The sequence below is a fragment of the Malus sylvestris genome, chromosome 6 (assembly GCF_916048215.2).
Source record: "Malus sylvestris chromosome 6, drMalSylv7.2, whole genome shotgun sequence".
Lineage (NCBI taxonomy): Eukaryota > Viridiplantae > Streptophyta > Magnoliopsida > Rosales > Rosaceae > Malus > Malus sylvestris.
In genome coordinates, this window is record NC_062265.1 from 10,741,301 (window position 1) to 10,768,764 (window position 27,464).

The 27,464-nt window shown below is 38.4% G+C and overlaps 2 protein-coding genes and 1 pseudogene across 2 annotated transcripts; 2 read left to right on the forward strand and 1 right to left on the reverse strand.

The window, feature by feature from the left end:
- The window catches only part of LOC126626464 (flavin-containing monooxygenase FMO GS-OX3-like), a 44,431-nt pseudogene extending 36,343 nt beyond the window's left edge, over positions 1-8,088 (forward strand).
- Positions 8,089-14,096: 6,008 nt separating this feature from the next.
- Positions 14,097-17,270, forward strand: LOC126625171 (flavin-containing monooxygenase FMO GS-OX-like 4). Its single transcript, XM_050294253.1, has 7 exons — positions 14,097-14,829; positions 15,273-15,343; positions 15,710-15,862; positions 15,978-16,060; positions 16,187-16,322; positions 16,429-16,602; positions 16,894-17,270. Exons 1-7 carry the CDS (start codon positions 14,154-14,156, stop codon positions 17,092-17,094), a joined length of 1,494 nt encoding a protein of 497 aa, XP_050150210.1. The 5' UTR covers positions 14,097-14,153; the 3' UTR covers positions 17,095-17,270.
- Positions 17,271-17,390: 120 nt separating this feature from the next.
- On the reverse strand, positions 17,391-22,082 carry LOC126625175 (pentatricopeptide repeat-containing protein At4g18975, chloroplastic). The gene is made up of 6 exons (XM_050294256.1): positions 21,829-22,082; positions 21,072-21,191; positions 20,660-20,779; positions 19,288-19,431; positions 18,256-18,468; positions 17,391-18,110 (listed from the first exon to the last, which is right to left on the reverse strand). The coding sequence occupies exons 1-6, from the start codon at positions 21,856-21,858 to the stop codon at positions 17,910-17,912; spliced, it is 828 nt and encodes a 275-aa protein (XP_050150213.1). The 5' UTR covers positions 21,859-22,082; the 3' UTR covers positions 17,391-17,909.
- Between the last annotated feature and the right edge of the window lie 5,382 nt (positions 22,083-27,464).

Here is a 27,464-nt window from a genome sequence, read left to right on the forward strand (position 1 = left end):
AAATGAAGTTTCTTTGAAGGTTGATGTTGTGCAAGACTCTTGGTTGTGGAACAACAGGTTCTATCATTTAAATTTCCAAGGGCTAAAGCTTTTCCAGAAGAAAAGCATGGTGAAAGGGTTACCGGAAATTGAAGCAACAACAGATGCTTGTGAATGGTGCATCATAGGCAAGCAACACCGTAATTCATTCCCAAGTCAAAGCACGTGGAGAGCAAAGGCACCGCTGGAACTTGTGCATACTGATATTTGTGGCAAAATGCCAACTCATTCCTTAAGTTAGCACAAGTATTTTCTCACATGCATTGATGATTATTCAAGGATGACATGGGTTTATTTTTTGAAGGAGAAATCAGAAACCTTCACTATCTTCAAACAATTCAAAGTTTTAATAGAAAAGCAAAGTGGTTGCATCATCAAAATCATTCGAAGTGATCGAGGAGGCAAATATACCTCTCATGAATTTGAAGACTACTGCAAAGATGAAGGCATTTGGAAGCAATTGACAGTAGGGCATAATCCCTAGCAAAATGGGATTGCCGAAAGAAATAACTGAATGATTATGGAGGTAGCTATATCCATGATGAATGAGAAAGGGCTACCAAAACGTTTTTTGGGTAGAAGTTGTGTATACAACAGTATACATTCTTAATAGATGTCCAACCAAAGCTGTAAAGAACAAAACTCCATTTGAAGCTTGGAGCAGATTCAAACCTTCAGTGAGTCATTTAAAAAAATTTGGCTACATTTGTTATGCTCAGATTCCCGTTAAAAAAAGAACTAAGTGTGATGAAAAAAAGCCAAAAATGTATATTTCTTGGCTATTGTTCCAACACTAAAGGTTATAGGCTTTATAATGTTGAAATTAAGAAATTGATTGTGAGTAGAGATGTGATTTTTAATGAAAAAGCTAGCTGGGATTGGAATGAAAATAAAGTGCAAGAGACGCCATATGCAATTGTGCAAGAAAAAGGTGAATTTCCAAGAGAGTAGCAGCAAGAAGAAGTCATGCCTTAAACTCCAGTAGTTGCCGAAAGAAGAAGTTCAAATGATGCTGGAAGCAGTTCGAATGCATAACCTATTTCTTTGAACTACTCTTCATCAGAAAGTCCTCCATTAAGAACTTGGAGTTTGCGAGAAGTGTACGAGACTTGCAATTTCGTTGGTGTAGAGTCGGAAAGCTTTGAAGAGGCACAAAATCATGTAATATGGGTGAAAGCCATGAAGGAGGAGATGAGAATGATCGAGAAAAATCAAACATGGGAGCTGGTTGATTATCCACAAGATAGAGATGTTATAGATGTGAAGTGGATTTTCAAGACGAAAATCAATCAAGATGGGAGCATTCAAAAGCACAAAGCTAGGCTTGTGGCAAGAGGCTTTACTCAAAAGCCAGGTATTGATTTTTCTGAAACCTTTGCTCCAGTTGCACGGTTGGAAACTATTAGAACTTTGATTGCTCTTGCTGCTCAAAAGAATTGGTTAATTTATAAACTTGATGTGAAGTCTACATTTTTTAATAGAGTGTTGGAAGAAGAAGTTTACGTTAAACAACCCCCAAATTTCGTGCTGGAACAGGGAGAAGACATAGTTTACAAGCTAAAAAAGGCCCTTTACGGGTTAAAGAAAACACCTCGAACGTGGTATGCTGAAATTGATAAGTATTTTGCCTAGCGTGGTTTCGAAAATAGCCAGAGTGAGCCTACACTCTATGTTTTGAAGATAGGAGCTTCCATTCTCATTTTTTCCTTATATGTGGATGACTTAGTCTTCACTGGAAATGATCAAAGTTTGTTACAGCAGTTCAAGAAAGATATGATGAGCACCTATGAGATAAGTGATCTAGGTTTGCTTCATTATTTCTTGGGAATTGAAGTTTCTCAAACCAAAAATGGGATATTTATTTCTTAGAAGAAATATGCAGAAAATTTTCTCAAGAAGTTCAATTTGTTTGACTACAAAACAGTGGCTACTCCTTTGATTCTGAATGAAAAGATGAAGAAATGTAATGGTGCAAAGAAATCAGATGCCACAAAGTATTAAAGCTTGATTGGTAGGTTTTTTATATCTCACTGCCACTAGGCCGAATATATTATGTTTGCTTCAAGTATGCTTTCAAGATACATGGAGGAACCAAGTCAGCTTCACTTTGGTGCCGGAGAAAAGGGTGTTAAGATATGTGCAAGGCACACTTGACTATGGAATTATGCAAAAGGTTGAAGCACGAAGTTCAAGGCTTATCGGGTACATCAATAGTGATTGGGCTAGATGTCTTGATGATATGAAAAGTACGTCGGCCTACGTTTTCTCTCTTGGCTCAGGGATATGTTCTTGGCGTACGAAGAAACAAAGTGTGGTGGCACAATCATCTGCCAAAGCAGAGTATGTGGTAGCAACAAAAGCAGCATCTCAAGCCATATGGCTTCAGAGAATTCTTGAAGATATGGGAAAAAAGCAAGAAGGAGGCACTGTATTGTACTGTGACAACAAGTCAGCCATTACAATTAGCAAAAGTCCAGTCAATCATGATCATACCAAACACATTGCAGTCAAATATCATTTTATCAGAGAAGCTGTTGAGAAGAAAGAAATTCAGCTTGAATATTGCCGAACAGATGAGCAGCTAGCCGACTTACTCACAAAGGCACTTCCGAAAGAAAAGTTTTGCTACCTCAGAGAGCTCGTTGGAGTTGTGAAGAGAGTACATTAAGGGGCAGTGTTGGAATTAATGCACTACCCTAAATGTAAAGACTCTAGACATTCCCAGGAACAATTATTCTAGAGTTATTGTATTAGAGTTCCTAGCCTATGTCTGTTAAGTTATCTAGGAAGAACTCTCTAGTACTTTGTATTCTCTATATATAGCCCTTGGCATATCATTTTGTATCAAGAGAGTTACAATAAGAACTAATACAAGAGCTCTGCTGTAGCAACTCAGATTTCCCATAAACTTGTTAAGTATTTCCATCCTTGTACAATTAACCTCTAGTTCTTGGCCTTCGACAGAATGCAGCGTGATCTGTGTTATCTTTTGGAGTTAAACTGCACTAATTAAATCAGCATGTCATATATATCCGGGATACAAATGAAAAATCTGATCTGAATAATTGTATAAATCAGGCTTCACCATCATACATGGTGATGACTCTGCCTGAGGATCCTTTACCAAGCTCATCTTGGCCGCACAACCTGATCACCTGATTGGATTCTATCCATGAAGACATCAGAAAACCAGCTGAGACGCCATTGCACCTGGAAGGAGTCGAATGTAGCATATCGGAATTGAATTGAATTTGTTGTAAATTTCACCAATTTGTCGAAATGAAATAAACATTATCTTAACAGTCTTGTGTCTTTCTGTCTTCTTGAATGACTGATGAATATACACTGCACTTTAGCATCCTGAAACCTGCTTTACTTTGCATCCTCTTCAATATAACAATCTCTAACATCCCATAATGTAGGACAATACTTTTTCAAGAATTTAACATTAATAAGATGTTTCTGCCAATTCCCTTCGAGGTCCACCAAGTAATATCCCCCTTTGTCTAATACTCGACTAATCATGAAATGACCTTCCCATGTCGGGCTCCATTTTCCAAAGCCCCTAAGCTGAGCTCCTAGAGGAAGGACTGTTTTCCACACCAAATCTTCTTCCTTGAAAGACTTTGTTTTCACCTTTTTGTTATAAGCTCGGGCAACAGCTTTCTTCCCTTCCTGAATCTGGTTCAAGGTTTCAATTCGGGCTACATCTAAGTCTTCAATCCCTTGACACATGGCTTCGATATACTCTTCGCTGTGTAACCCAAACTGATTTTGAATTCTGATAGAACTTACATTGATCTTCATGGGAAGCACTGCATCTTGCCCGAAAGTTAAAGCATAAGGAGTTGTCCCTGTTCCTGCCCTCTTGGAAGTTCTGTATGCCCACAAAGTATTCCCCAGCTTTTCATGCCACTTTTCCAGACTATCTATCACCATTCTTTTGATAATGTTTACCAAAATCTTGTTGCTGGATTCTGCCTGGCCATTTGACTGCGGGTAGTAAGGACTGGACTGGATCATCTTTATTTTGTATTTGCTTGCAAATTCTTCAACTTCTTTTGAAATAAAAGATGGCCCTCGATCCGTCACTATGGTTTCGGGCACCCCAAATCTATACAGAATCTTGGTCTCAATAATTTTTTTTACTGCAGCTGAGGTTATGGATTTTACAGTCGAAGCCTCTACCCATTTGGTAAAGTAATATGTTGCTACAATTATGAAAGTGTGCCCCTTGCTAGAAGCCGGGTAGATCTGCCCGATGAAGTCCATTGCCCATCCTCTGAAGGGCAAAGGCTTGACTACTGGATTTAAAGGTACTGAGGGTACATGTTGGAGAGGACCGTGCCTTTGACATTCCTCACACCCTCGGGCATAGGACTTGCAATCTTTTTCCATGTCGGGCCAGAAATAACCATACCTCATAAGTAACCACCTCATCTTCGTTCCAACCTGATGTGCTCCACATACTCCTTCATGTACTTCGACTATCACTCTCATGGATTCCTCTTAGCCTAAGCATTTTAATAATAACTCGTCTGGAGTTTTCCTTAACAGGTCTTTCGCCCATAAGACATACATAGTTTTTTGTTGTCTATCCTTCTTGCTGGTGGGTGAAGAGGGATCTTTTAAATGATGGATGCTGGGCGACCTCCAATCTTCTATCTCAGTTTCTAAAACCATTACATCCAGGCTGAATCCTTTTTCCAGGATAGAAGGAAGATTTCTTCTTTGAATCTCGACATCCAACCCATATTTTCTTTCCTGTATTGGCATGCCTGAGGCTAATTGTGCCATCTCGTTGGCTGCTAAGTTGGCTCTTCTGGGAACATGGCTAACTGATATCTCAGAATCCCAATAACTCAGCAATTGCGTGGCCGCCAAGTAATATCCGGCCATGGTGATATGTCTGCACTTGAACTCCCCATTTAGCTGGTTTATTACCAATTCTGAATCACCAAACACCTCTACCTCCATTGCCCCCAGATCCATCAAGATTTCCAAACCAATTATTAAGGCCTCATACTCTGCCCGATTGTTGGTATTCCCTTGGTAATCTAAGAGAAATGAGTAATAATGATAAATCCCTTGAGGGTTGATAATTACAATCCTAGCTCCTGAAGCTTTCTGAGTATAGGAACCATCAAAATATAGCTTCTAAGGAGTAATCCACAGGCCAGCCACTATTCTTATCTCTTGCTGGATCCACTCCTCTTTGCCTGAGATCCCTTTGCCTGGCGGGATCCAAACATTAGTAACTTCCAGGGTTCCTAGTATATTGATTATCTCATCTTGATATTCTTGATGCTCCGCCAAGAAGTTAGCAATTGCTTGGCCTTTTACTGCCATTTGGGGGACATACTGAAAGCTGAATTCTGATAATGCTAGAATCCACTTCCCAATCCTTCCTGTTAAAATTGGCTTTGACAACATGTACTTTATCACATCTGTCTTGGCGATGATGTGCACGTGACAAGGTAACATGTAATGCCTCAACTTATTGGCAGTAAAATACAGAGCTAAGCACAATATCTCTACTGGGGAATACCTTGTTTCTACCTCGGTCAGAATTCTACTGAGGTAGTACACTGCCTGCTCTTTCCCGCCTTCATTATTTTGAGCTAGCAAACTCCCGATTGATTTATCTGAAGCGGAGATATATAGCTTTAAGGGTTTTCCCCTTTGAGGTGGTACCAACACCGGTAGAGAAGTCATATAAGCTTTGATACTATCGAAAGCCTTTTGGTGTAGTGGTCCCCACTCGAAATTCTCCTTGTCCTTCAGTCTTAATAAATGAGTCAGCAGCTGGATCTTGCCTGCTAGATTGGCAATGAATCTTCTCAAGAAATTAATTTTGCCCAGTAGCCTTTGGAGTTACACTTTGTTGGTGGGTGAAGGAGACTTCATTATTGCCCGCGCTTTGTTTTTGTCTACTTCTACACCTCTTTGATGAACTAGGAATCCCAAGAAATTGCCCGCTCTCACTCCAAACGCACACTTCTTTGGATTTATCTTCAATTTGTGGATCCTCATTCTTGTCAATGCCTGCCTGAGGTCTATCAGATGCTGCTCTTCTGTCTTGGATTTCACCACGATGTCATCAATATACACCTCTATATTATGGCCAATCAGATCATGAAAGATGGCATTCATCGCCCTTTGGTAGGTTGCACCAGCATTTTTGAGCCCGAATGGCATGACCAGATATTCATATGCCCCCACATGCCCAGGGCACCTAAAAGTTGTTTTATGTATATCCTCTGGAGCCATCTTTATCTGATTATACCCGGCATTTCCATCCATAAAAGATAAGACTTTGTGTTTTTCTACTGCATCTATGGATAGATCTGCCATGGGCATGGGATACTCATCTTTCGGTGTAGCGCCATTAATATTTCTGTAATCAACACAACATCATACTGCTTTTGTTATGGCTTTTAAAACGGGTACAATGTTGGCTAACCACTCCACATATTTGGCTGGCCTGATAAATCCGGCTTTTACTAGCCTCTCAATCTCTTCTTTGACCTTCTTTTCTATCTCCTTCGACATCCTTCGTGGTGCTTGCTTAACAGGTTTATATCCTTCCTTGATGGGCATTCTGTGGGCGGTATTTCGAGCTCACACTCGCATTGGCATTTACTGCACAGCACCCTCCTTTTGATTATGGCGGCTTTTGGATATTCGAGCAAGTTAACCACCCCTTTTATGGGTTTGTCAACCAGTCTTCTTTCTTCTTCTCTTGTGACCTTCTCTTTCCCCTTCTCCGCCCAAGCCATACTGATCATATTTATAGGGGCCTCTGAGAAGGGATCCGTATGTTTATCCGTCACCGCTGCTTCTTCTGGTTGGTTGACTTTGATAGAAGCATATTTATGCGACTGAGTTAGCTTGTTCTCATGCATTTATGTTGTTATTCCTTAGTTGTTTCAGTGTTTAAAGTCATTTTCGTGCAATTTCAGGTTCTAAGGACAAAGTATGCAAAAAGGTGCATTTTGGAGCCTTTTGGAGCAGTTTTGGGCTTGGAATGAATAACACATGCTTGAAGCTAAGTAGATGGACGAAATTGAAGACCAAAGAGGCTAGGAATGTGTTAAAGAGAAAGAACAATTAATTTAAAAAGGACAAAGAGCTCAGCAACCAAAGAAGAAACATGAGTCATGATTACCTTATTTTGATTTAACCTTTCCTAATCCTAAATGTCCCTAAGTTCCAGCAACATTGAAGGTCCCCTATGCATTTTAGGACACAAACCAAAGGTTCCTTGCACCATTTAACTCATTGCTATGCAAGGAGGTTGTTTCTTTCCTATTTTATTTTTTTTAATTCACATTCCCTTTTTCTTCAAGCAACCAGCCGCACCCTACATCATTTCTTGCCTATTTTCTGACCCAAAATTGCATTACCCTTTTGTTTCATTCCTTGCCGTGCTAAGGGAGAGGATCCTTACCTATTTTGTGCCTCAAAACACATTCCTAAATCTGTCCTATAATTTCTGCCGAATTTAACACTCCCTTTCCCCTTCATGCAATCATTTCATGCACCATTTCATTCACTCATGGCTGCACCACCCTTGTTCCCTCCATCATTCCACTTTAAACCTCCATTCCATGCACTCATGGCTGCACCATTCCTTGTTCCCTCCATCATTTCAGATTTCATGTATCATTACATTGAATCATTGCACTCATTCATGCACCATTGCACTCCCTTTAGATTCCCATGCCATGCATCATGACTCTTGCTTCACCTTTGACTCATTTATGCACCATTCCACCTCCCTTTCCTTTCTCTACCATGTGCATAATCATTCATGTTCCCTAGCTGCAACACCACTCCATTTTACCCCCTATGCTTTGCATCATCACTTCACTTTCACCTTTGAATCATTTCAACACCACTCCTTGCACTCATTGCTGCAACACCACTCCATTTTACCCCCCTCATGCTTTGCATCATTACTTCATTTTCACCCTTGAATCATTACACACACCACCAATTCACCTTCCTTACCTTGCACTTCCTCTATAAAAGGAAGTGTGTGTGGCAGCCATAGAGCTTAGTTTTTGCTAAAGAATTCATCCCCATTTCGATACAACCTTCATCCAAACACTTCCATTCATCCTCACATCCATTCCTCCATACAAACAAACCTTCAAACACTCACCAACACCTTGTGCTGTAGCAAAGGAAGGGAAGGAAAGTGCTTAGATGTGCTTGATGTCCAACTTGGATCGTTGGAGCGTTTAGGTGTTTTCTTTCTTTTGTTTTCAATGTCTAAATTTGTTTATCTTTGCTTTGTAAGTATGAGAAACTAAACCCCCCTTAGCTAGGGGGGAATTCGAAACCATGTTCATGCTTGCAATATGATTTGATTACTTTCAGTTGTGATTCATAAGTTGTGAATTCAATTTACTTATCCATTTGAATTAAACCTGATTTGTGTATGTTGGTTGAGAGTGCACGCTTAATTTCCATGCATAAATATGATGCTAGGATATAAGGGAGTTTCACCTAATCGTTATGAACTTATATTCACAAGTAGAAAAGGTTGTTCGTCACAACCGTGTTAAGTAAATTCTTGGCATAAGTTTCATGCAATTCATAGTTACAAATGTTTCGTCAATGCTTATGATTTTCATAGAACTTAATGATTCTTGCTTGTATCTCTATTATGCAATTCATGTAGGGAACTTGTGGGGAATGCTTTGGGTTGTTGTACGCAATCATCCAATTCAATGAAATTAGGAAAATCTGAGGATTAATTTAAGCGTACCTAATTAATCTGGGGTGTTGAGGTTCATGGTTTATTGAAAAGCAACTGGAAATTGGTTTATGTGCAAGTATGTCATGTGTAGAGAAGAACCCTCTAGCTAGCCCATCATCCATAGTTTAACCCATCACCCATCAATTCACCTAAATTTGTCTAAGAATCTGTTTAAATTGTTCTTGCTTTGTTTTCCTTATTTTCGTCCAAATCCAAAATCCCCTTTATTTTATTAAGTCATATTAGTTAGTACTTGTTTTAGATTGTGTTTTTAAGTGTTTTAAGTCAAGATAAAATCAATTTTCGTCCAAACTTTGTGTTAGTGGTAGAAACTGCCTTAGAGTTATTTTTAGGCAGTTTTGAGTCTTTATAATCTGTTTTGAGTCTTGTGACTTTGTTTTGAGTCTTGTAATTTTAATTTCATGCTTTTAAGTTTGTTTACACATATTTAAGTCAGTTTCAAGTGTTTTAGCAATCCCTCCTAATCCCCGGCCTAGAACGATCCCTACTTACATTCTTTACTACAATTGACAACAAAAGGGTTTAATTTGTGTGTTAAGTTAATTTTTGCATCAGACTTTAAATCCCCTCTTCTCCCTATCATCTTTCTCCCCAAGGTGAGGTAAAGATATAGGAATATGTGGTCTTAGAACCGGGTCATCTTCCTTTCTAGAGCCTGCGAAGGCGTTCTCTAGTCTTTGTAGCATGTGTAACAAAGCAGTTTGCAAATCTTCTGATCCCTTTGACATACTTCTTTGATCAAAGATGTCCCACTGGGCATGCCAAAACTATCTTCGTGGCAGGAATTTCCGTCGAGGATGCTTCCTAGCCGACGAGCACACAGCTCCCCGAGAGGTCGGCACCGGTTGATGCTTTCTGTCGGGCTTCTGCTTTACTGACGGGCTTGTCGGGCAAAGTCTGTCCGGCAAGGCTTGTCGGGCAAGGCTGAAAGAGAATGACAAAGTTAACTTTGAAAGGTGCTTTTGTGGGGCCTTAGGTGTAGGCCTTGAGGCTCACAATCAAGATTGACTTTCAAGTGCTCAGGCGTGCCACTGCCATCTTCAGCATGGCAGATGTAAAACGGATGTTGAGTTTTAATTATATATATACTCGAGAGACTATGTTAGTTATGACAGGTGCCTTTGTGGGGCCTTAGGTGTAGGCCTTGAGGCTTCCCGTTAATAACTAACTTAGTACTCGTATATATAAGGTTCGTTTTCTTGGTTATATGAGTCTTATAACCATTATACTTCTGATTACCTGAGCCCGAAGAGTAGAATGAATCCAAATAGGTGCCTTTGTAGGGCCTTGAATAGGCCTTGAGGCTTCCCATCAGAATTCATTATATACTTAACGTTCTAACCCGAGGAACAGAATGAATCCAAATAGGTGCCTTTGTAGGGCCTTGAATAGGCCTTGAGGCTTCCCATTAGAATTCATTCTATACTCAACATTCTAGCCCGAGGAATAGAATGAATCTAAATAGGTGCCTTTGTAGGGCCTTAAATAGGCCTTGAGGCTTCCCATCAGAATTCATTCCGTACTCGAACGTTCTATGGTAATCATAATATAATAGAAATAAAACTAAGTGACAGGTCGATTACTTGCGCCTCAAGTAACTTCGGACTTCTTGTTTATCAAAGCTTGTCGTGGATGGGTTAAGTCCACATAAGGTTCTTTTGTTATGCCTTGAGGCCAAGGACTTTTGAGTGATCAAATCTTACATGCCCGAGGGCTTAGAACTTAGATCTGGCTTGAACTGTGAAGACATATTCAAATCGGATTCAAGCGCTGAGAGAGTCTTTTAATAGCCATATTACTAGAGATAACTTGGATACAATTTGTAGTATACAACATAGTCTTTTAATAGCCATATTACTAGAGATAACTTGGATACAACTTGTAGTATACAACATATTGCTAGGCTAATGAATGAAAAGACAAAAACAAAGAAGGTCAGGCAAGGCTGATCGTCTTGCAACTTCCTATCTTTGTGGTTTATCAGGAGGTATGAAAGCTTAGAAAAGGGGTTGGGAGATGAGTTTACAGAAAGAAATCGATACGACAGTAAGAGTTAAACAGGGTAGCAGAGCTATTACAAAGGGTTTATCCCAAAAGGGATGAAGGCTTGGGCTAACTACAGCTTCGTTTTGAAGGCAAATCTGGCTTTGAGCAGAGTTTGTGCTTGTATTTGTTGGTTTGTTTGAGTGTCCTTAACTCTGATTTCTCTTTCTTCTTTTATAGACACTTTGGTTTGGCCTCCTGTAGCAATAATCTTGCCCGAATGCAGTTTAAAGGATAATGATTCATCAGCTATTTACTTGTACTGCCACTGTAAAGTACTTTTGGGCTGATTAGCTGGCTGGTCTATACCACTTGGCCCTTGGGTAGGTGAGCAAGTGGTGCAAATGATCTGCACCTAGTCGGGAAAGGCCTTTTCTGCCTTCTGGGCTTGGGCTGTGCTTCGTGCTTTTCTCCTCTTTTTGGGTCAACTCCCTTCTAGACCCAAAGTTTAAGTTTTAATCCAAACACAAATGTTCGTTGCAGCAACACAGAACCTGATTAAACGACCAGAAACCTACTGGGACGAGTGGGATAACCACCATCTATTATTGCAACCTCACGAGGACTTCAGAAAATACACCTTCAATGGAATTGGGGTAATGGACAAGTGATATCGAACACTGTCCTGATATGATCAAGCTGAAACAAGCGAAAACAGATATCCCACGAAATATTGGCGTGTTGTTGTCCTTCAGATGGTTTTGAGTTCAGCTTCAAATCACAGATGTACGTAATTTCGTAGGCAAAACTAAAATGAATGTTGATGTCGTTCGTTGGCATCCAAAAGTGGACCAACATTTGTGATTAATTAAGACCGTGGAATCCACAACCACAGAAAGATTTACGTGTTTCACTCGACTCAATTCGAGTTCTGGGCCATTTTCACGGGTTCTTAGCTTGTATTGTACAATAATGAAAATGTTACTTTGTAATTGATACATTTTATAGAGTAAATTGTGTTGGAGCAACGATCCTTCAATTAAAAATCCATTATCAATAGTCCCCTAACTCATTAAAATGTGCATTTATGGTCATTTTCGTCAACACTGTTAGAACTTCCGTCAAAATGAGTCACGTGCCATGCACCTAATGCTGAATCAAGAGGCAAATATGTAAAATCAAATAAGAAAAATTGTATGAATGATCTATCAACTTTAATCCAACTGGAAAAATAGTCCCTCAACTTTAACCCAATTGTAGCAATGGTCTTCCAACATAACTTATTTTGACAGAATTATGACGAAGTTGATGAAAATGATCATAGCTATACGTTTTGATGAGTTGATGAACCAATAGTAATGAATTTTTAGTTGAGTGACCATTACTCCAATTTGATTAAAGTTAAGGGACCATTGGTACAATGTACTCTAAATTTTATAGGCCCATGCAAGTTCATCTTTAAAATTATCAATATTGTCCTCTTTTAACAACTTCTCATTAGGAGTGTGGTTTTACCATAAAAGGTCTCTGTTATATTTTGTGTAAAATATCTCAAATAATAAGATGTGTATTGTATTTTGTTATATAATTGGTGTGAGATTCTATTTTCCAACATTAATAAGACGTGTAAATTATGTGTTTAATTCAAGACTATTAAGTGTACTAAACTTGTCAATGGAAAGGTTTGGTGAATTGTATTGTTAGTTTTTGTCTTGTTTCGTGAATGTTTGCTGGATAGTTTCATTTTGCCATGTTTTGCACACTGATTTTAAATCATTAATTCATCATTTAATTAGAATTAGATGCCTCATTTTAGATTTTTCTAAATTAAATATCTGTTACTTTTCAGCTTTTGATTAAAGTGCTTTTACTTTTAATTAAACTTTATATTCCAGGTATATTCTTAATTTAAGTATTTTATAAATTCTTTTAAATCCATTTCTATGTAAAAAAAATGCACTCAATAATATTCATTAATTTATTGCTATTTTTATGGAATCTCATCCCTTCCTCAATTTAAGGATTCAATTATATCTACTGGGGTTCAAGATTAATTGGATGAAATATAGTTTTTCCAATTTCCAACTCAACATTTTATATAGATTATAAAAAACCAAGAGTTCGTTTATAATTAAAATTGAGATGTAGACTAGACTGCCTAATTTCATGCAACTGAAAATAAATTTGAATTTTTTAACAACTACTTATAGTAGAAACGTGAACTAAGAGTTTTCACATTTTTATTTTTATTTACAATGAGTCCTTATTCCAATAATTAATTATTAAGAGTTGACAAAATATTTGTTAGTGCAATGTTTTAATGTAAAAAGTTATCTTTTTTTTGGGTTACACAACTTACACATAATGTACCATAAGTTTTGTACATACCAAAATAAGGATAATACAACGTACTAATAACTTGGTATGTACTAAATAAAGAATTGCATAACGTACCAAAATCAATATTTATAACGTACCAAAATACTAATACATACCCAGATTAAATTTATATAACGTACCAATAACGTACCAAATGATTGGTACGTTATATTTAATATATCTATTTGGTACGTTATATTTAATATATGTGCATGTTATATTTCATAATTGTATGTTAATAGGATGTTTATGTGTTTTTAGAATTTAAAACAACAAATTATTTTAATAAGGAAAATTCATTTTGAACGAATTATGATAAGATAAGATAGGAAGTTTGTAGTGATTTTAGAATATTTGTTATATTATTTTCTGAACTAGTTGGTTAATTAAATTGTCACATCCCGGCCCGGGTCCATCACATCCCAAGCCCGATCCACCACCATAGCACAATATTGTCAACTTTGGGCTTACCATACCCTCACGGTTTTGTTACGGAACCCGAAGACAATGAGCTCCTAAAAGACCTCGTGCTAGGTAGGGATGAGAATATACATTTAAGGATCACTCCCCTGGACAATGTGGGATGTTACATAAATACAATAAAAATCATAATTTTTAATTAAAAATTAGTAGAAGAATGTTTAATCAAAAGTTTAAAAGTTATAGATGTTTGCTTAAAAAAATTCAAATTTGAGGCATCTATATCAAAATGCCCCCTTAATTCATACATTCGAGTTTAATACGGACGAGTTCAGGTTGATCCAAACCAAATTTCATTTTTACCCAATAATGTGTTAAATGGCATCGCTTTTACAGGCGTGGTAATAGAAAACTTTTAACATTATTTGTAATAAATTGTGATGATATAGAACAATAAACACTGATTAAGAAAAGATTGAAAAGCTTACATGTATTGGGTAAGCATCAATTTTAAGATTCAAGATTTAATTTTCTCTTAAGCTTAATGATGAAAATTTTACAAAAAATTATGGTAATATCCAACAACAGCATCGTTTTATCGCAATCCGCAACCATACGGCCAGTACTCAAAACACCAAGGTGCCGTTTTTTGTCCGACTCTGTTGTCCACAGTTCGACAATGCAACCCGCGCTGGCCTCGCGCCACGTGGCGGTGATCGGCGCCGGCGCGGGCGGCCTGATCGCGGCACGTGAGCTCTGGCGAGAAGGTCACAAAGTCGTCGTCTTCGAGCGAGAAGACCAAGTGGGCGGCACGTGGGTCTACACTCCGAAGGTGGAGTCCGACCCGATTGGGATCCACCCGAATCGGACGACGGTCCACTCGAGCATGTACGAGTCGCTGAGGACCAACCTCCCGAGAGAGGTGATGGGGTTCAGAGACTATCCATTTGTGGCCAGGGAAGGAGACGAAGAGAGAGACCCGAGAAGGTTTCCGGGTCACAAAGAGGTGCTGATGTACTTGAAGGATTTTTCCCGCGAGTTTGGGGTAGCGGAGATGGTGAGATTGGAAACGGAGGTGGTGGTGGTGGATGCGGCGGAGGGTGGGAGGTGGAAGGTGAAGTCGAGGAGTAAGGGAGGTGGGGGTGTGGAAGATGAAATCTATGATGCGGTGGTTGTGTGTAATGGGCATTTTACTGAGCCTCGCCTGCCCCAATTTACAGGTATCAACTGTGGTTTCGAATCTTTTGATGAGCTGGTTTATAAGGCAGCTTGATAACCATTTTATTTTCAGTTTTCGATTTTCAATTGAAAAATATAATATGGATGATGGGATTGGTGACATGGATTATGGGTTATAATTTGCACAAACTTTGTTACTTTATTGGTTTAATTGCCTGATTGATTCTGCATTATGTGAGTATAAATTGTATCGACCGATGGTAAGAAATTACTTTTGCAAATTTGAATTGCATTACTAACTCATGGACCGGAAATGGTGGACTAGCTTGCCCTACTATGTGTAGAAAAAAATTAGGACAAACTACGAAACTAATATGGACGCATCTTTATGTTGAGTTCGTGCTTATGCAATCCATTTTTCAGTTATAACAAAAATAAAGTTGGTTCTTAGTTTTTCTCCTTCCTCTGTACACGTTTTTTTCAGGCATCAATACATGGAAGGGGAAGCAATTTCACAGCCATAATTACCGTCATCCCGAGCCATTTCGAGATCAGGTCCGTCTCGTTTCTCCATTCTGTAATAACTTCTAGATTGTGTTCTCTTGATTTACCAATGCTATTGTTGAAATTAACTATTAACAAAATAGTGGACGTGATTACCTCAAATGCGGAAGACTTAGGATCCCTGCACAAACCTAGAAACACCGCACATCGTCTTCTTCACCACGAACAAGCACCACAGAGAGGAGACTTCCTTACACGCCCTGAGAGTAATCGTTTTGTAGCAAGTATTTTTGCTGTTTTGCTGTTGTGCTTCTAGTTCTAATGAGCAGCTCGCAATTTATAGGTTGATTCCTCGGTTTTTCTTTCTTTCACCTCTAGATAGAGGTTAGCTTCTCACCAATTTCCTGCTTTGCATAGGTTGTAATTTTGATAGGGAGCTCAGCCAGTGCTGTTGACATTTCACGAGAAATAGCTGGAGTTGCGAAAGAAGTCCACATTGCCTCTAGATCTGTTGCTGATGAAACCTTGCAAAAGCAGCCTGGCTATGATAACATGTGGCTTCATTCTATGGTAAAAGAAGTCATAGCTGGGTGGCTATGATGAGAATTTTATCAACAGAATTTTTTTCAACCCTGATGCCGGAAGATGGGTAGAGAGTGTTTTGATATTATTTGAACTCCTGCAGATCGAAAACGCACATGACGATGGCAGTGTTGTTTTCAAAGATGGAAGTGTTGTCCTTGCTGATACCATTCTCCATTGCACAGGGTATAAACTTGCTTCGACTTGTTTTAGGACTCGATGCTATTGTGTAATGTTCCATGTTGAATGTGAAGTAATTGAAAATGGGACGAAAATGGAATACTGAATGTAATCTCCTTTGTTCCCTTCAAGGTACAAGTATCATTTCCCTTTTCTTGAAACCAATGGTACTGTGACTGTGGATGATAACCGCGTGGGGCCACTGTACAAGCATGTACTCCCACCAGCATCGGCTCCTTCACTTTCCTTTGTCGGGATACCATGGAAGGTGTTTCTCTACTAAAAATCATTTGCCATATATTGGTTGAATCTTTTGGTTCATTCTTTTGAATTTGGAGTAAATCTTTGAATGTATTTGAATATTGTGGTGGCAGGTTGTTCCTTTCCCACTGTTTGAATTTCAAAGCAAGTGGATAGCGGGTCTTTTGTCTAATCGAATTGCACTTCCTTCCAAAGAGGAGATGATGGAGGATGTCAAAGCTTTCTACTCTTTACTTGAAGCTTCTGGCACACCTAAACGATACACTCACAACTTGGGTGGTTGCCAGGTAATTCAATATATATTGTTGCCTGCCGAGTGCCTATGACCTTACCTGAAGTTCATTCATTGAGTTGGTTGAGCACTGCCTTGGCTTCGGAATTACTGTTAAATGAAATCTGGTTTCAGATTAATGAACTTATGATTCTAAATGAAATCTGAGGTCTCTTTTTTGAAACGCTGCTTAATGTGAGTTGTAGGCGAGCGATAGTTTTAGCTAAAGCTCCACTGTTCTAGTCCCAGTACTGATATCTTTGTATATGTCATGAACAGAGTAAATAATTCGGTGTTGTGTTTGCAGTTCGAATATGATGATTGGATTGCAGCTCAGTGTGGGTGTCCAGTCTCAGAAGAATGGAGAAAGCAAATGTATTCGGAGGTGTCAAAAAATAAGTGTGCCCGACCAGAGACGTATCGGGATGAGTGGGAAGACGACCATTTGGTGCTGCAAGCTTATGAGGACTTCAAGAAATACACCTTAAATGGAGTGAGCAATGGATAGGTGATATCAAATGACCAGAACTTTTACCCAAGCCAATTGCCTTTCAAGAATGTCCTATATAATCTTGTGTTCAACTTTATACTTTTACCCAAGATCTTATATTTGACACAACATCATGAGCCGCAATATCTTCCGAGTCCTTCTGTATTTCTTTCAAATCAAAACATTTTGATGCATTTCGAATCGAACTTTACAAATGAAACGCATATTTGGAACAAAAAATCAAATCAAACGAGCTACAAAAATGGCGAGTTGAGATCGGTTCTACAGAAACAGAACCATCACACCAACACAGGTTCAACCATCCAAATTCCCCAAGGGGCATTTCATTTAACAAGTTACACAATTTTGTTTGCCCTTATTCTCAGAACCGCATCTACAATTGTATAATTTCTCATACAAATTGACCGATTAGTTTAAGGACTCGTTTGGATATGCTTTTAAAATGACGAAAAACGCTCTAGTGGATTTTGAAAAAGCACTTTAAGTGCTTCCTGCAAGAAGCACATATCTGGTGCTTCTTTCAAAAAGCACTTTTGGATGTGCTTTTAAAATGGCTGAAAATGCTTTTAGAGAAAATGTTTGTGTTCCAAAAGCACTTGAAGTGCTTTCTGCAAGAAACATCAGTTATGTGCTTCTTCCAAGAAGCACTTTAAGTGCTACTTGCATTTACTAAGGATTGGTTCCAAAAATATTTTCACCAAAAACGTTTTCAGTCATTTTAAAAGCACATCCAAACGAGCTAGTTCACTAAAAGCGCTTACAGTCATTTTAAAAGCACTTCCAAATGAGCTGTAAATCATTGATCGAAAGTTCTAACCATGTTTCTTGTTTTTCTTAGACAAGGCCATTTTAGATTTCTTGAGTGCTACATTTTCTGTGAAAAGATGGTTGTACTTCTGTAACACCCTCTCTTTGTCTTCAAGCATGCCTAACATCTCATATGCATCTGCCACTCTCCGGACAATTGACTTCTCTGGAGGTTTCCGATCAAAAGCTTCCAGGCCCTCAAAGAGCTTTGGAATGCAAGCATGATTATGTCAGGTTAGTCTAGTATAATATACAAAGTAGTTGATTCAAAAAGACATAAAATTGAAACAGGCAAGCATCAACCGATTCCACAACACTTGATTAACTGAGTCTGAATTAAGTAAACCGTACCTTTACAATATTCTTCAACATGTTGTTTCGATAATATATAGCTATCATACTTTTGCATAACTGCCATGGAACTGCATGCAAATCCATGCCAATCTTCTTCTCCCAAAACTTGTGTGCTTCTTCCGGTCTCTGGTCCATATCTAAAGCTCGGATCAGTTGCCCATATGTTCCCATTGTGTTTCCTTGTCCCTTGCTTAGCATCCATTTGATTACCTAACAGGGTAACCATGCTTTACAAATCACAAAAGTAAATAAAAAGGAGGCCTCACTCTTCTTTTTTAAAGCAAAAGTTAAAACCATTAACACACTCAAAACTTCTAAATTTCCTAGTTGCTACGAATTCTGAAAGATAATCATGTTCTCAAATTTCTCCATTTCCAATGGAAGTCCTTCCGTTTCGTCTGTAATTGTCAATAGAATATTGAGTGAATTTAAATCATGAAATTTTTTGTTCAAGAATGAAATCTTATTGGAACTGTCCACGTCCAATTCATCCTTCGGAACCATATCACATCCTCGATCTGCTGAAATAGGATGAACTGAGACAGTATGTTGTAAATACATAATTATCTTGAATATATTAACTATTTCTTTATTTTCCGATAGCCTGGAAGGGACAAAGAAACATCCTGTTATTTCTTCGACAATTTCTGACTAGTTGTACCTACCGTTTCTTTTTTAGGGTCAATATCAACAATGCAGTTCATCCAACGATAAACCTGATCCGAATCATAGAGCTACGATGGAAAAAGAAGTTTCCACACATCCTTATGCAAGCACTCCAAAAATAATGCGAATATTGGGACTGGAGGTTCAAAATTAATAACTAAGAAAACAAGCTAGCCTTGACGCACTACGCTCTTCCTAGATGGTTCTTCCTGAATGGTAAGAAGTCTTTTGCTGCGACGATTATAGGAACTTCAATACATGATGGAAACTTTTTTCTAGAAAAAGTATTCCCAAATTGAGTACTTTGTGTAGCAGTGTGCCTGCAATTGTTTAATCGATAGAGAAAGACAGAATTGATCGTACCTGAACTATTCTATGCCACCGCTGTTCCTTCTCAAGAGCAATTAACGCCATCCTAATTTTTCCAATGGGAAAGTCTTCCTCCCATGCAACCCATCCATCAAGAGAACCGTAAACAGCCTCCTTACTGTCACTGAGATCTAGAAGCTGCAAAATGTGGAAGTTATATAACAACTTTCCCATTCCAGGCTCAAAACAAGAATCAAACAAAAACACCACTCGACATTTAGACAATAAATACAGGCATTAAAATTAGCATATCAATGTAGTAGCGGAGGAGATCGTTGCCACTGCAAGTAAAAATTTAAGGAGGGGTCAATTTTAAGTGACTATAAAATTATGATAAATTGAGCTTGTAAATGAAGATTACTTAAGAAATGATCATAAGTCAACTTACTTAGCATAAAAAATATTTTGAGTTTCCAACCTTGATATCGTTATGATTTAATTAATTAGATTATAGCAGATGATGCTTTACAACAATGACGGAAAGCAATCATGCCTATGCACCTTGGTGCGAATTCGAATAGAAGTAATTGGATATGAGTATGAGGACATGAAATTAAATATCTTTTATTTGATTAAGAGGCAAAGAATGAAATTATGAAATTAAGTGTTGGACCCTCAACTATAAGCAAATTACATTTGTGAGGAAGGTCAACTATAAATATAAAAGCCAAGCTACATCAATATAGCACATATAAATACAACATTTCCAAATTGTGAGAAGGTAATATGACCCTCCTTGGCCTTAACTGGCTCCGCCAGTGTTTGTATATAAAGATTAAAAGGTCGTACCCAGTGCACAAGGCTCCCGCTTTACGCAGGGTCTGGGAGAGGTGAATGTCGGCTAGCCTTACCCCCATTTATGGAGAGGCTGCTCCCAAGTCTCGAACCCGAGACCTACCGCTCATGGGCGAAGGCACTTGCCATCGCACCAAGTGCGACCTCTATTTTAGGCATTTCTCTTTGAAACACAAGAGCACAAATTTCCAAAGAAGCACTTTGTGTGATATTTGGAACTGATTACCCTATTTTAGGCATTTCTCTTTGAAACATGTCCGTAGAGCAGCCACAAGTTGGCCGCTCATGTAAACCAACCAGCTACCAATACTATTTGGCATGCTGATACGCCTATCTTGGTTGTATCTCTGTTGCTTTGGATATTTCTGATTAAATTCATGAGGTATTAATCAAATGCCAAAAAAAAAAAAATAAGAAGGCAAAAATGGCTTGAGCTTTTGATTAAATCCAGTATCAGCCGGCTACAATAGTTAACATCCACAAATTTTCACTCTATTACAAAGATTCAACCAAGAACACAAAGCTCAATAACTGTAAATGACCGAAAAAGGGTTGAGATATGTATACTTACAGTTTTTACAAGAAAGTTAACCTTATCCTTTCTAGGAACATTCCATCCTATTTGGTCCCTTTTCTCGCCTTCAGCATTCTTCTCTGGATCGTAACTGTTACCTTGGTGGTTGTGTTGATCCTAGATCATTGCAATATGCAAATTTTTTTTTTGTCAAAGATAGAGTATATTGCAATATGCAAATTGATTAGCCAATCATTTAATGAATATCAATTTGCGGGGTGGGGGTGTGTGTGTGTATTACAACAGGAAACTATCAGATGAATGGCCGCAGGGGATGTCATCCTTTCCCAAAACTTAACAATGTACATGCAAGATACAATATTGTCCATATTCTAACATTCTCAAGATTCTTTTAAGAAAATTTGCAGTTCTTTTCATTTATTATGTGCAGGGAATAGCCCTAAGATACCTCCAAGGCCACCGTAGTCTTTGCAGCTCTTTGGTTAGATATTTGAGCTTGCACCAAAGTACTGTAAGTCGAATTCAGAATTAGGGCCCTAGTAACTCCAAGCCGAGTCAACCGCCCAACCTGGTTTCGATAACAAGTTAGAGACATCCGTTAGTAATTCTATAGAACTTCAACTGCATCCATTTAATTAAAACCTCGATATAAGGGTACATTTGTTAGTGTTCATAATATTGATTAATAATCTAAAAACATCAGTGGCCCAAGCATTTAGACAGCTGACGGAAAGCATTTACACAGCTGACTACACTAAATCTGTTCAATTTTGCAGTTGGTCGAGTTATAAGTTTAAATTAGACCGAAACTAATATCGTCCACAAGAAGATATTTCGGCACATTGGTTGGAATTCAGTGGTAGTTTGACTCCCTGAGTGAACAACCACCCGCCCAAACCGAAGCTAAGTAACTAGATTGACCCCCTTATTGAACTTACTTATGAGACTCTCGATATGGGTAGCCTATCATCCGTTTTCAAAGAGTTTCACCTGCTTAAACAAATTATTGACTTCCCAATACAAATGAAACAAAGAAAACGATTCCCAAATGAAAATTAATTAGAATCTACAAATGAAAGGACCAAGACTCAAAATCCTCAATTTTGATTGCACTCGGAAGCGAAAACGAACAAATCATATGATAATCAGAGACTCAAAATCCTATATCAAACCAGTAGAGAGAGAGAGAGAGAGCAGGTACTTACGAGAAAGGACATGGCAGGAGACTTCCACATGAGTAGAAAGTGGGTGCAACAATCTCAATGGTTAACCGTATTTGGTTCCATAAGAAGCAAGCAAAACCTGACGGACGGAGAAGAACTAAGATTCTGGTAGCTGTGGCGGAGCAGTCTGTTTCACCAAAACTCCCTCTCTCTCTCTCTCTCTCTCTCGCAAGCGCTTACTGAACAATTATAGAGGCGAGAGAGAGAGAGAAAGGTGCGGCAATAGTTGAGAGAGAGAGAAATGTGTAATTGTGAGTTGTGTTCTATTTCACCCCATTGTACCTTTATTTATAGTAGTGAAGAAGGTTAATTTCTTACCCTTTTAGGATTACAAGTCTTTAATAGGTAATCAACTCCTAATAGGAATATAAGAGATATTCCAAGATATACTAGAATTTACACAATCACATTCCTAATCTAATAGGACTGCAACACTCCCCCATTGAGTATGTAAATACTCAGGTAAATAGCGCATCAGGTCTTCAGTGATGAAGCAAGTATAGTTGATGAAGTTGTCGGCACAATGAGCAAATGCTAGTCTCAAATCAACAGAAGAATGCATAAAAAGTAAAACTCACAAAACCTTGCTATGGTAAAACCCAAGGTGGGAGAAAACCCATAGACTAAGGAGAAAAGTGAGAAGTTGCATTAAGTCAAAACTATACGTCTTTTGGACGCAAGTAGAAGAGGTTACAAAGGTATGATCAGCCCAGAATAGGTGCCTCATTAAAACCTAGTTAGGTAGCAAAAACCCAGTGGGAAAAATACTCCTAATCGTAGGAAAAAAGAGTATATTAAGATCAAGTGAGTACACTTTTGGATACTCCCCTTGAGTTTGACATAACTTCCAAATGAGAACTACAAGCATTGCATATGAATAGTTAGGCATACTAATTCCTCAGACAAGCTTCTGGAAGGTTGGCTTCGGTAGTGACATCATGTAGAGGTCGGCAAGGTTGTCTGGGATAGGCTTGCACGACTTCAATCTCTTAATGCTTCGTTGATGTAGATGTGGACGCAATATGTCTTGGCGTTGACTTCGTTGATGTATCATGGCTTGGTCGAGTTGATACATGCGGCATAGTCTTCATGGATCGTTGTTAGGACTCAACGATGGATGAAAATAGCAAGTACTTCAAATATGCTCACACAAGAACTCCTAACCATGTCTCACTTATGGCATAGTGAAGTGAGGTTAGTCTTGGAACGATTCGAGGATTTCGCAACTAAGGTCATATCATGGACCTCCAAAATATTGTGATATCCCTAACGGTAAAGACATAACGAATTGGGGATTTTGCCTTGTGCAGGTTTGATAAGTAACATGCGTTAGCATAATAAACAAGGCAACATTATTTCAAGGATCAAGGGGGTTGGATCCACTGAGATATGTTGGGATTTGCCCTCGTAGGACCTTCAGGGTACGTCTTTAATACCAATTTAGCGGTTGCTGTAGGGGCGGTGCTGCATCTTTACCAAGATCAACAGCGAATGAGATGTCTTGTCTAAATACAATAAGCTAAGTACAACGAAGCGCAAAGTTGAACTCATATATGGAATTTCAGATTCCATAACCTCTTCAAGGGTCTCATTTGCATATAACATATGGATGATCATAGGTCTACTCAAAGGTAACACATTCGGGGTGTAGTTCGACTGGTAGACCAAAATACCGTCAGGACAACGCTTCAACTTCAGGTCAAGGCATAACTGAGTTTTCCCACGATCCTTCATCTCAAATTCCATCTTCAGGTACGAGGCAGTTTTCTTAAGATTTTCCAAAGTCTTAGTGAGATTCGTGTTAACAACATAAACTATAACTCTAGCAATTTGAAATAAGACTTCATAGTTTAACACACAAGGGCATAATTTATCCCGGACTGATCAAATAATCACTTAGACGGGTATACCACATTCATCAGATTGTAAATGAACGCCTCAAACAAGTTAAGAAGGTGTTTCATGGTTTGGAACTATTTGAACCAATCCATGTAATTCTTTAGGAACTTACATGTAAATCTTCGTATTAATATCCCATGGAGAAAACACTAACCACATTTCAGCATGCTGCTATCAATCACAGGATGTTTGAGAGAAACCTTGCGCCATAAGGCGTGCGTCATATCGCACTATTTCATTCATCTCATAACGCTTCATTTCCCACTTATAACACAACAGGGTTACCTTGGGCAGTGTAGGAACGACAAGTCCAATAAACACTTTGGTAAGGAATTTGACCTGGATTGTGATTTCAGTTGTCCAATCAATTCTACGTTGTCACTTAATCAACGGAACATGGTTCAATATCATCGTTTTTCATTTATGTCGATAGCTACCATATAAGTGAAAACATCATCGATGATAATCTCATTTCAATTCCATTTAGCTCCCAAACTAGTATACTGGACCAAGAACTTTAAGTCTCGGGAGAAATCCAGATTAATCTCATGAAATGGAAAGGATTTGAGAAGACAATGATCGAGTTTAGATTTCGTGTTGTGCCTTGTCTTCCTCTTCCAGGGAAGTGAATCCTACGAACTGAGTGATATGTCGTGCTCTAGGCCAAGACAGATTGATTGGCCATCCACTAGTGTACCGGACCGTCCAACATGGGCGTTTAAACAGTCCAACAAGGGCGGCACACCCTCCAGGGATGTTTACTCGACGTCTGTTAAGTATGTTTATCCTTACAGGCATGTTTGCAGCTGATATATGATCTTGTCACTTTAGGTAGATCAGAGGAATGTGTCTGGAGCAACATTCTGAAAGCTAGAATTCATCGTACTTGTTTATCATATTTGTGTGGTATGGGGATTGAGATGAGACATAGTGGGTAATGTCCACGTAAATTTGCACCGTTTTCTAGGAACGTTGACGTTCTTATCTCCCCCTAACGGCAGGAAGACTATCTCATTAAAGTGACAACCCGCAAATGAGTTGTAAAGAGATCGCGTGCAAGGGCTTGAAGAAAGCTAGTGTGAAGGAGAATCATGATCGACAAAAGATACACATCCTTCTTTGAGGACCCATATTGGTACGTTGTGGCTGTGCAACGTGGCATATGGAATGCACACCCAAATGAGTAAATACGAAAATCGTCAGGTTCGTACCTAGTAACCAACTGTAACGTCATATAAGTTGGGTGGCAATGGGCCTCAAAGTGAACCAACATAACTGCATACAAGATTGCATAGCCCTAGGCAAAAACTGAAAACTTGGTACGTTTACCAAAATCCGAGCGATCATTTAATTTACGTTTTATGATCACTAAGCGAGGCTATTTGGGGTGAACATGGGAATTCGATGTTCAATTATAAACCCAAAATGCATGCAATAGGGGTGGGTTCGGTTTTTTGCCAAAACCAGAAACCAAACCGAAATTACTGTTCGGTTTGATTTTCTATCGGTTTGCTTTCGGTTCGATTTGTATTCGGTTCGGTTTTTCTTGGTTCGGTTTCGGCCCGGTTCGGGTTTTTTTTTTTTGTGTTTCCCAATAGCAAAAAAAAATTCTAAGAAAACAACTTGTAGCCATTTTGTAATACATCTTCAAAATGAGTATAAATAAAATCAAAGTCCCATTACAACATAATCGATAAAATAAGCTATTTGATTTTGATCTTTGAACTTGAGCTTGAGGCCCTTGAGACCTTTGACGTCTTTGACTTCATCTAATTCACACAAAATAATAAGAAGATAGTAGTTAGTACTACAAACTTATACAAAAGTAAATGTTAATTAAAATATGGAAGGCCAATGATACAAAATCAAGACAAAATCTGGAAGGCCAATCATCCTTTACAGTTTACAGCAAGACAAAATCAAGTCTCCCAACATTTAATTACAGCGCACCTATTTATAATAACCTAATCCTATAACTATTCCACAACAACAAAGGCAAGAATCAAACTGATATCGAAGAAAGGAAACAGGTTCATGGTGCATTGAACCATACAAAACAAATGCAGCATAACCCATTATGCATAAACAACAAAGTATAAGTATAAACAAAGTATATGATTAGTCCCCTTGATAAATAGTAATTAGTTCCATAACTTCCTGAGACCTATCCTTCTCCTTTTACATGACTATTACGCGGCTTGCAATCCCATTATACATAAATAACCATCACACTAAAACCCATCACAGATGCGGCTTGCAAATGCAATCCCTTTTTTTCTTTCTAGAACTAAAGCCTAAAGGGGCTCCAAGGAGCTCCACTCAACCCTACCTGTATATACTTCCAGATAATTAGAGCCAAAAGGTCCAAACAACCACAAAGAGCAAACATTTAAACCAAACCTCTAAAACTGTATAAGCCGCGATATATCTCTGTTACATAATCCAATTAGAAAAAAAAAATCACCAAACCTTAATAACCCAGAGGATGAAAACCTAACAAAAATAAAGCCCTAAAATAGTCAAGCTCTGAACCCCTTCATTTCCCATAATTCCTCAGCAACCAAACATACTTCAAACCGAAACCGAATAATCACATCCAGTCAAACACGTTATAAATATAACCCTAATCCTAAAATCTCAAAACACAAATCGAATAAAATTGCAATACAATTCAAAAGAAGAAAAATCAAAATATCCAAAACAGACAGAATAAAATCAATTACAAAACAAATCAAATTCAAAAATAAATCTAAACAAGAAGGGAAAAAAATTATAGGGGATCAAATCGGAAGAAAATGAATCGAACAGAAAATTAAACTTCAGAATGTGAGTGAGACTAACCTTTTGCTGTGATTGAGAGTGAGAAGGGTCGTCGCTGGGAATGAGAGACAGAGAGTTTGAGAAAGTGATTGAATTGAAGACTGAGAGAGAGAGGAGGTTGCTGCGCAAAGAAGAAAGTAGCGGAGGGGAGAGAGAGTGTAGAAGAAAAGTGAAAACTAAAATGGAAGTCGGCTAGGGTTTGTAAACTTTAGAAATTTTATAAAGCCTAAAGATTAGAATACCTATAAATAAATTCGTTGTACAATTATAGCAACACAAAGCCAACAACAAGTTGGTATGAAACAACTATCCGAACTTAGAGGACAGAGGTTCGAATCCTCAAGCCATCAGGTTTTAAGGTATTTGTATATGATTTTCATATATCGGTTCAGTTCGATCCAGTCCGGTTTTTGGACCTCAAAAACCAAAATCGAACCAACCAAATTTGGTTCAGTTCAGTTTGACAGCTTCGGTTCGGTTTTTTTTTGTTCGGTTTATTTCGGTCTCGGTTTGGTTTTCGGTCTGGTTTTTTTCGGTTTTCAGTTTTTTCAACCCACCCCTAGCATGCAATACTTTATCAAAAACCGTCGATATAAACTCTTCGGCATTATCCAGTCTCCTAGACCTTAAGGGATAAGTAGGGTGGTAAGCCCTTAATCGGCCATGAGGTTTAGCAGCAATGTGTGTGAACAAACATGTGACCAGTTTATTGATTCATCAACCAAAACCATAAGTATTTATATGTTCCGCATTTTTGTTAGATTAGTCCACATATATTCCATTGAATCCATTGTGAAAAGAGAGTCATTTCGTATCTTTGCTAGGAATGATTTGTAAAATCAATTTCCCTAATGAGCAGGCTTGGCAAAGTGTTCTTGTAGGCACAAGATCCTTACTTC

Excerpts from the sequence above, each read along its gene's own strand:
- LOC126625171 (XM_050294253.1), top strand. The coding sequence starts at position 14,154 with ATGATGAAAATTTTACAAAAAATTATGGTAATATCCAACAACAGCATC. Across the intron at positions 15,344-15,709 it reads CCGAGCCATTTCGAGATCAG|GTTGTAATTTTGATAGGGAG; the intron begins GTCCGTCTCGTT and ends TGCTTTGCATAG. Across the intron at positions 16,061-16,186 it reads ACCATTCTCCATTGCACAGG|GTACAAGTATCATTTCCCTT; the intron begins GTATAAACTTGC and ends GTTCCCTTCAAG.
- LOC126625175 (XM_050294256.1), bottom strand. The coding sequence starts at position 21,858 with ATGTGGAAGTCTCCTGCCATGTCCTTTCTC. Across the intron at positions 20,780-21,071 it reads AGACTACGGTGGCCTTGGAG|GATCAACACAACCACCAAGG; the intron begins GTATCTTAGGGC and ends GCAATGATCTAG. Across the intron at positions 18,111-18,255 it reads TGTTGAAGAATATTGTAAAG|CTCTTTGAGGGCCTGGAAGC; the intron begins GTACGGTTTACT and ends TGCATTCCAAAG.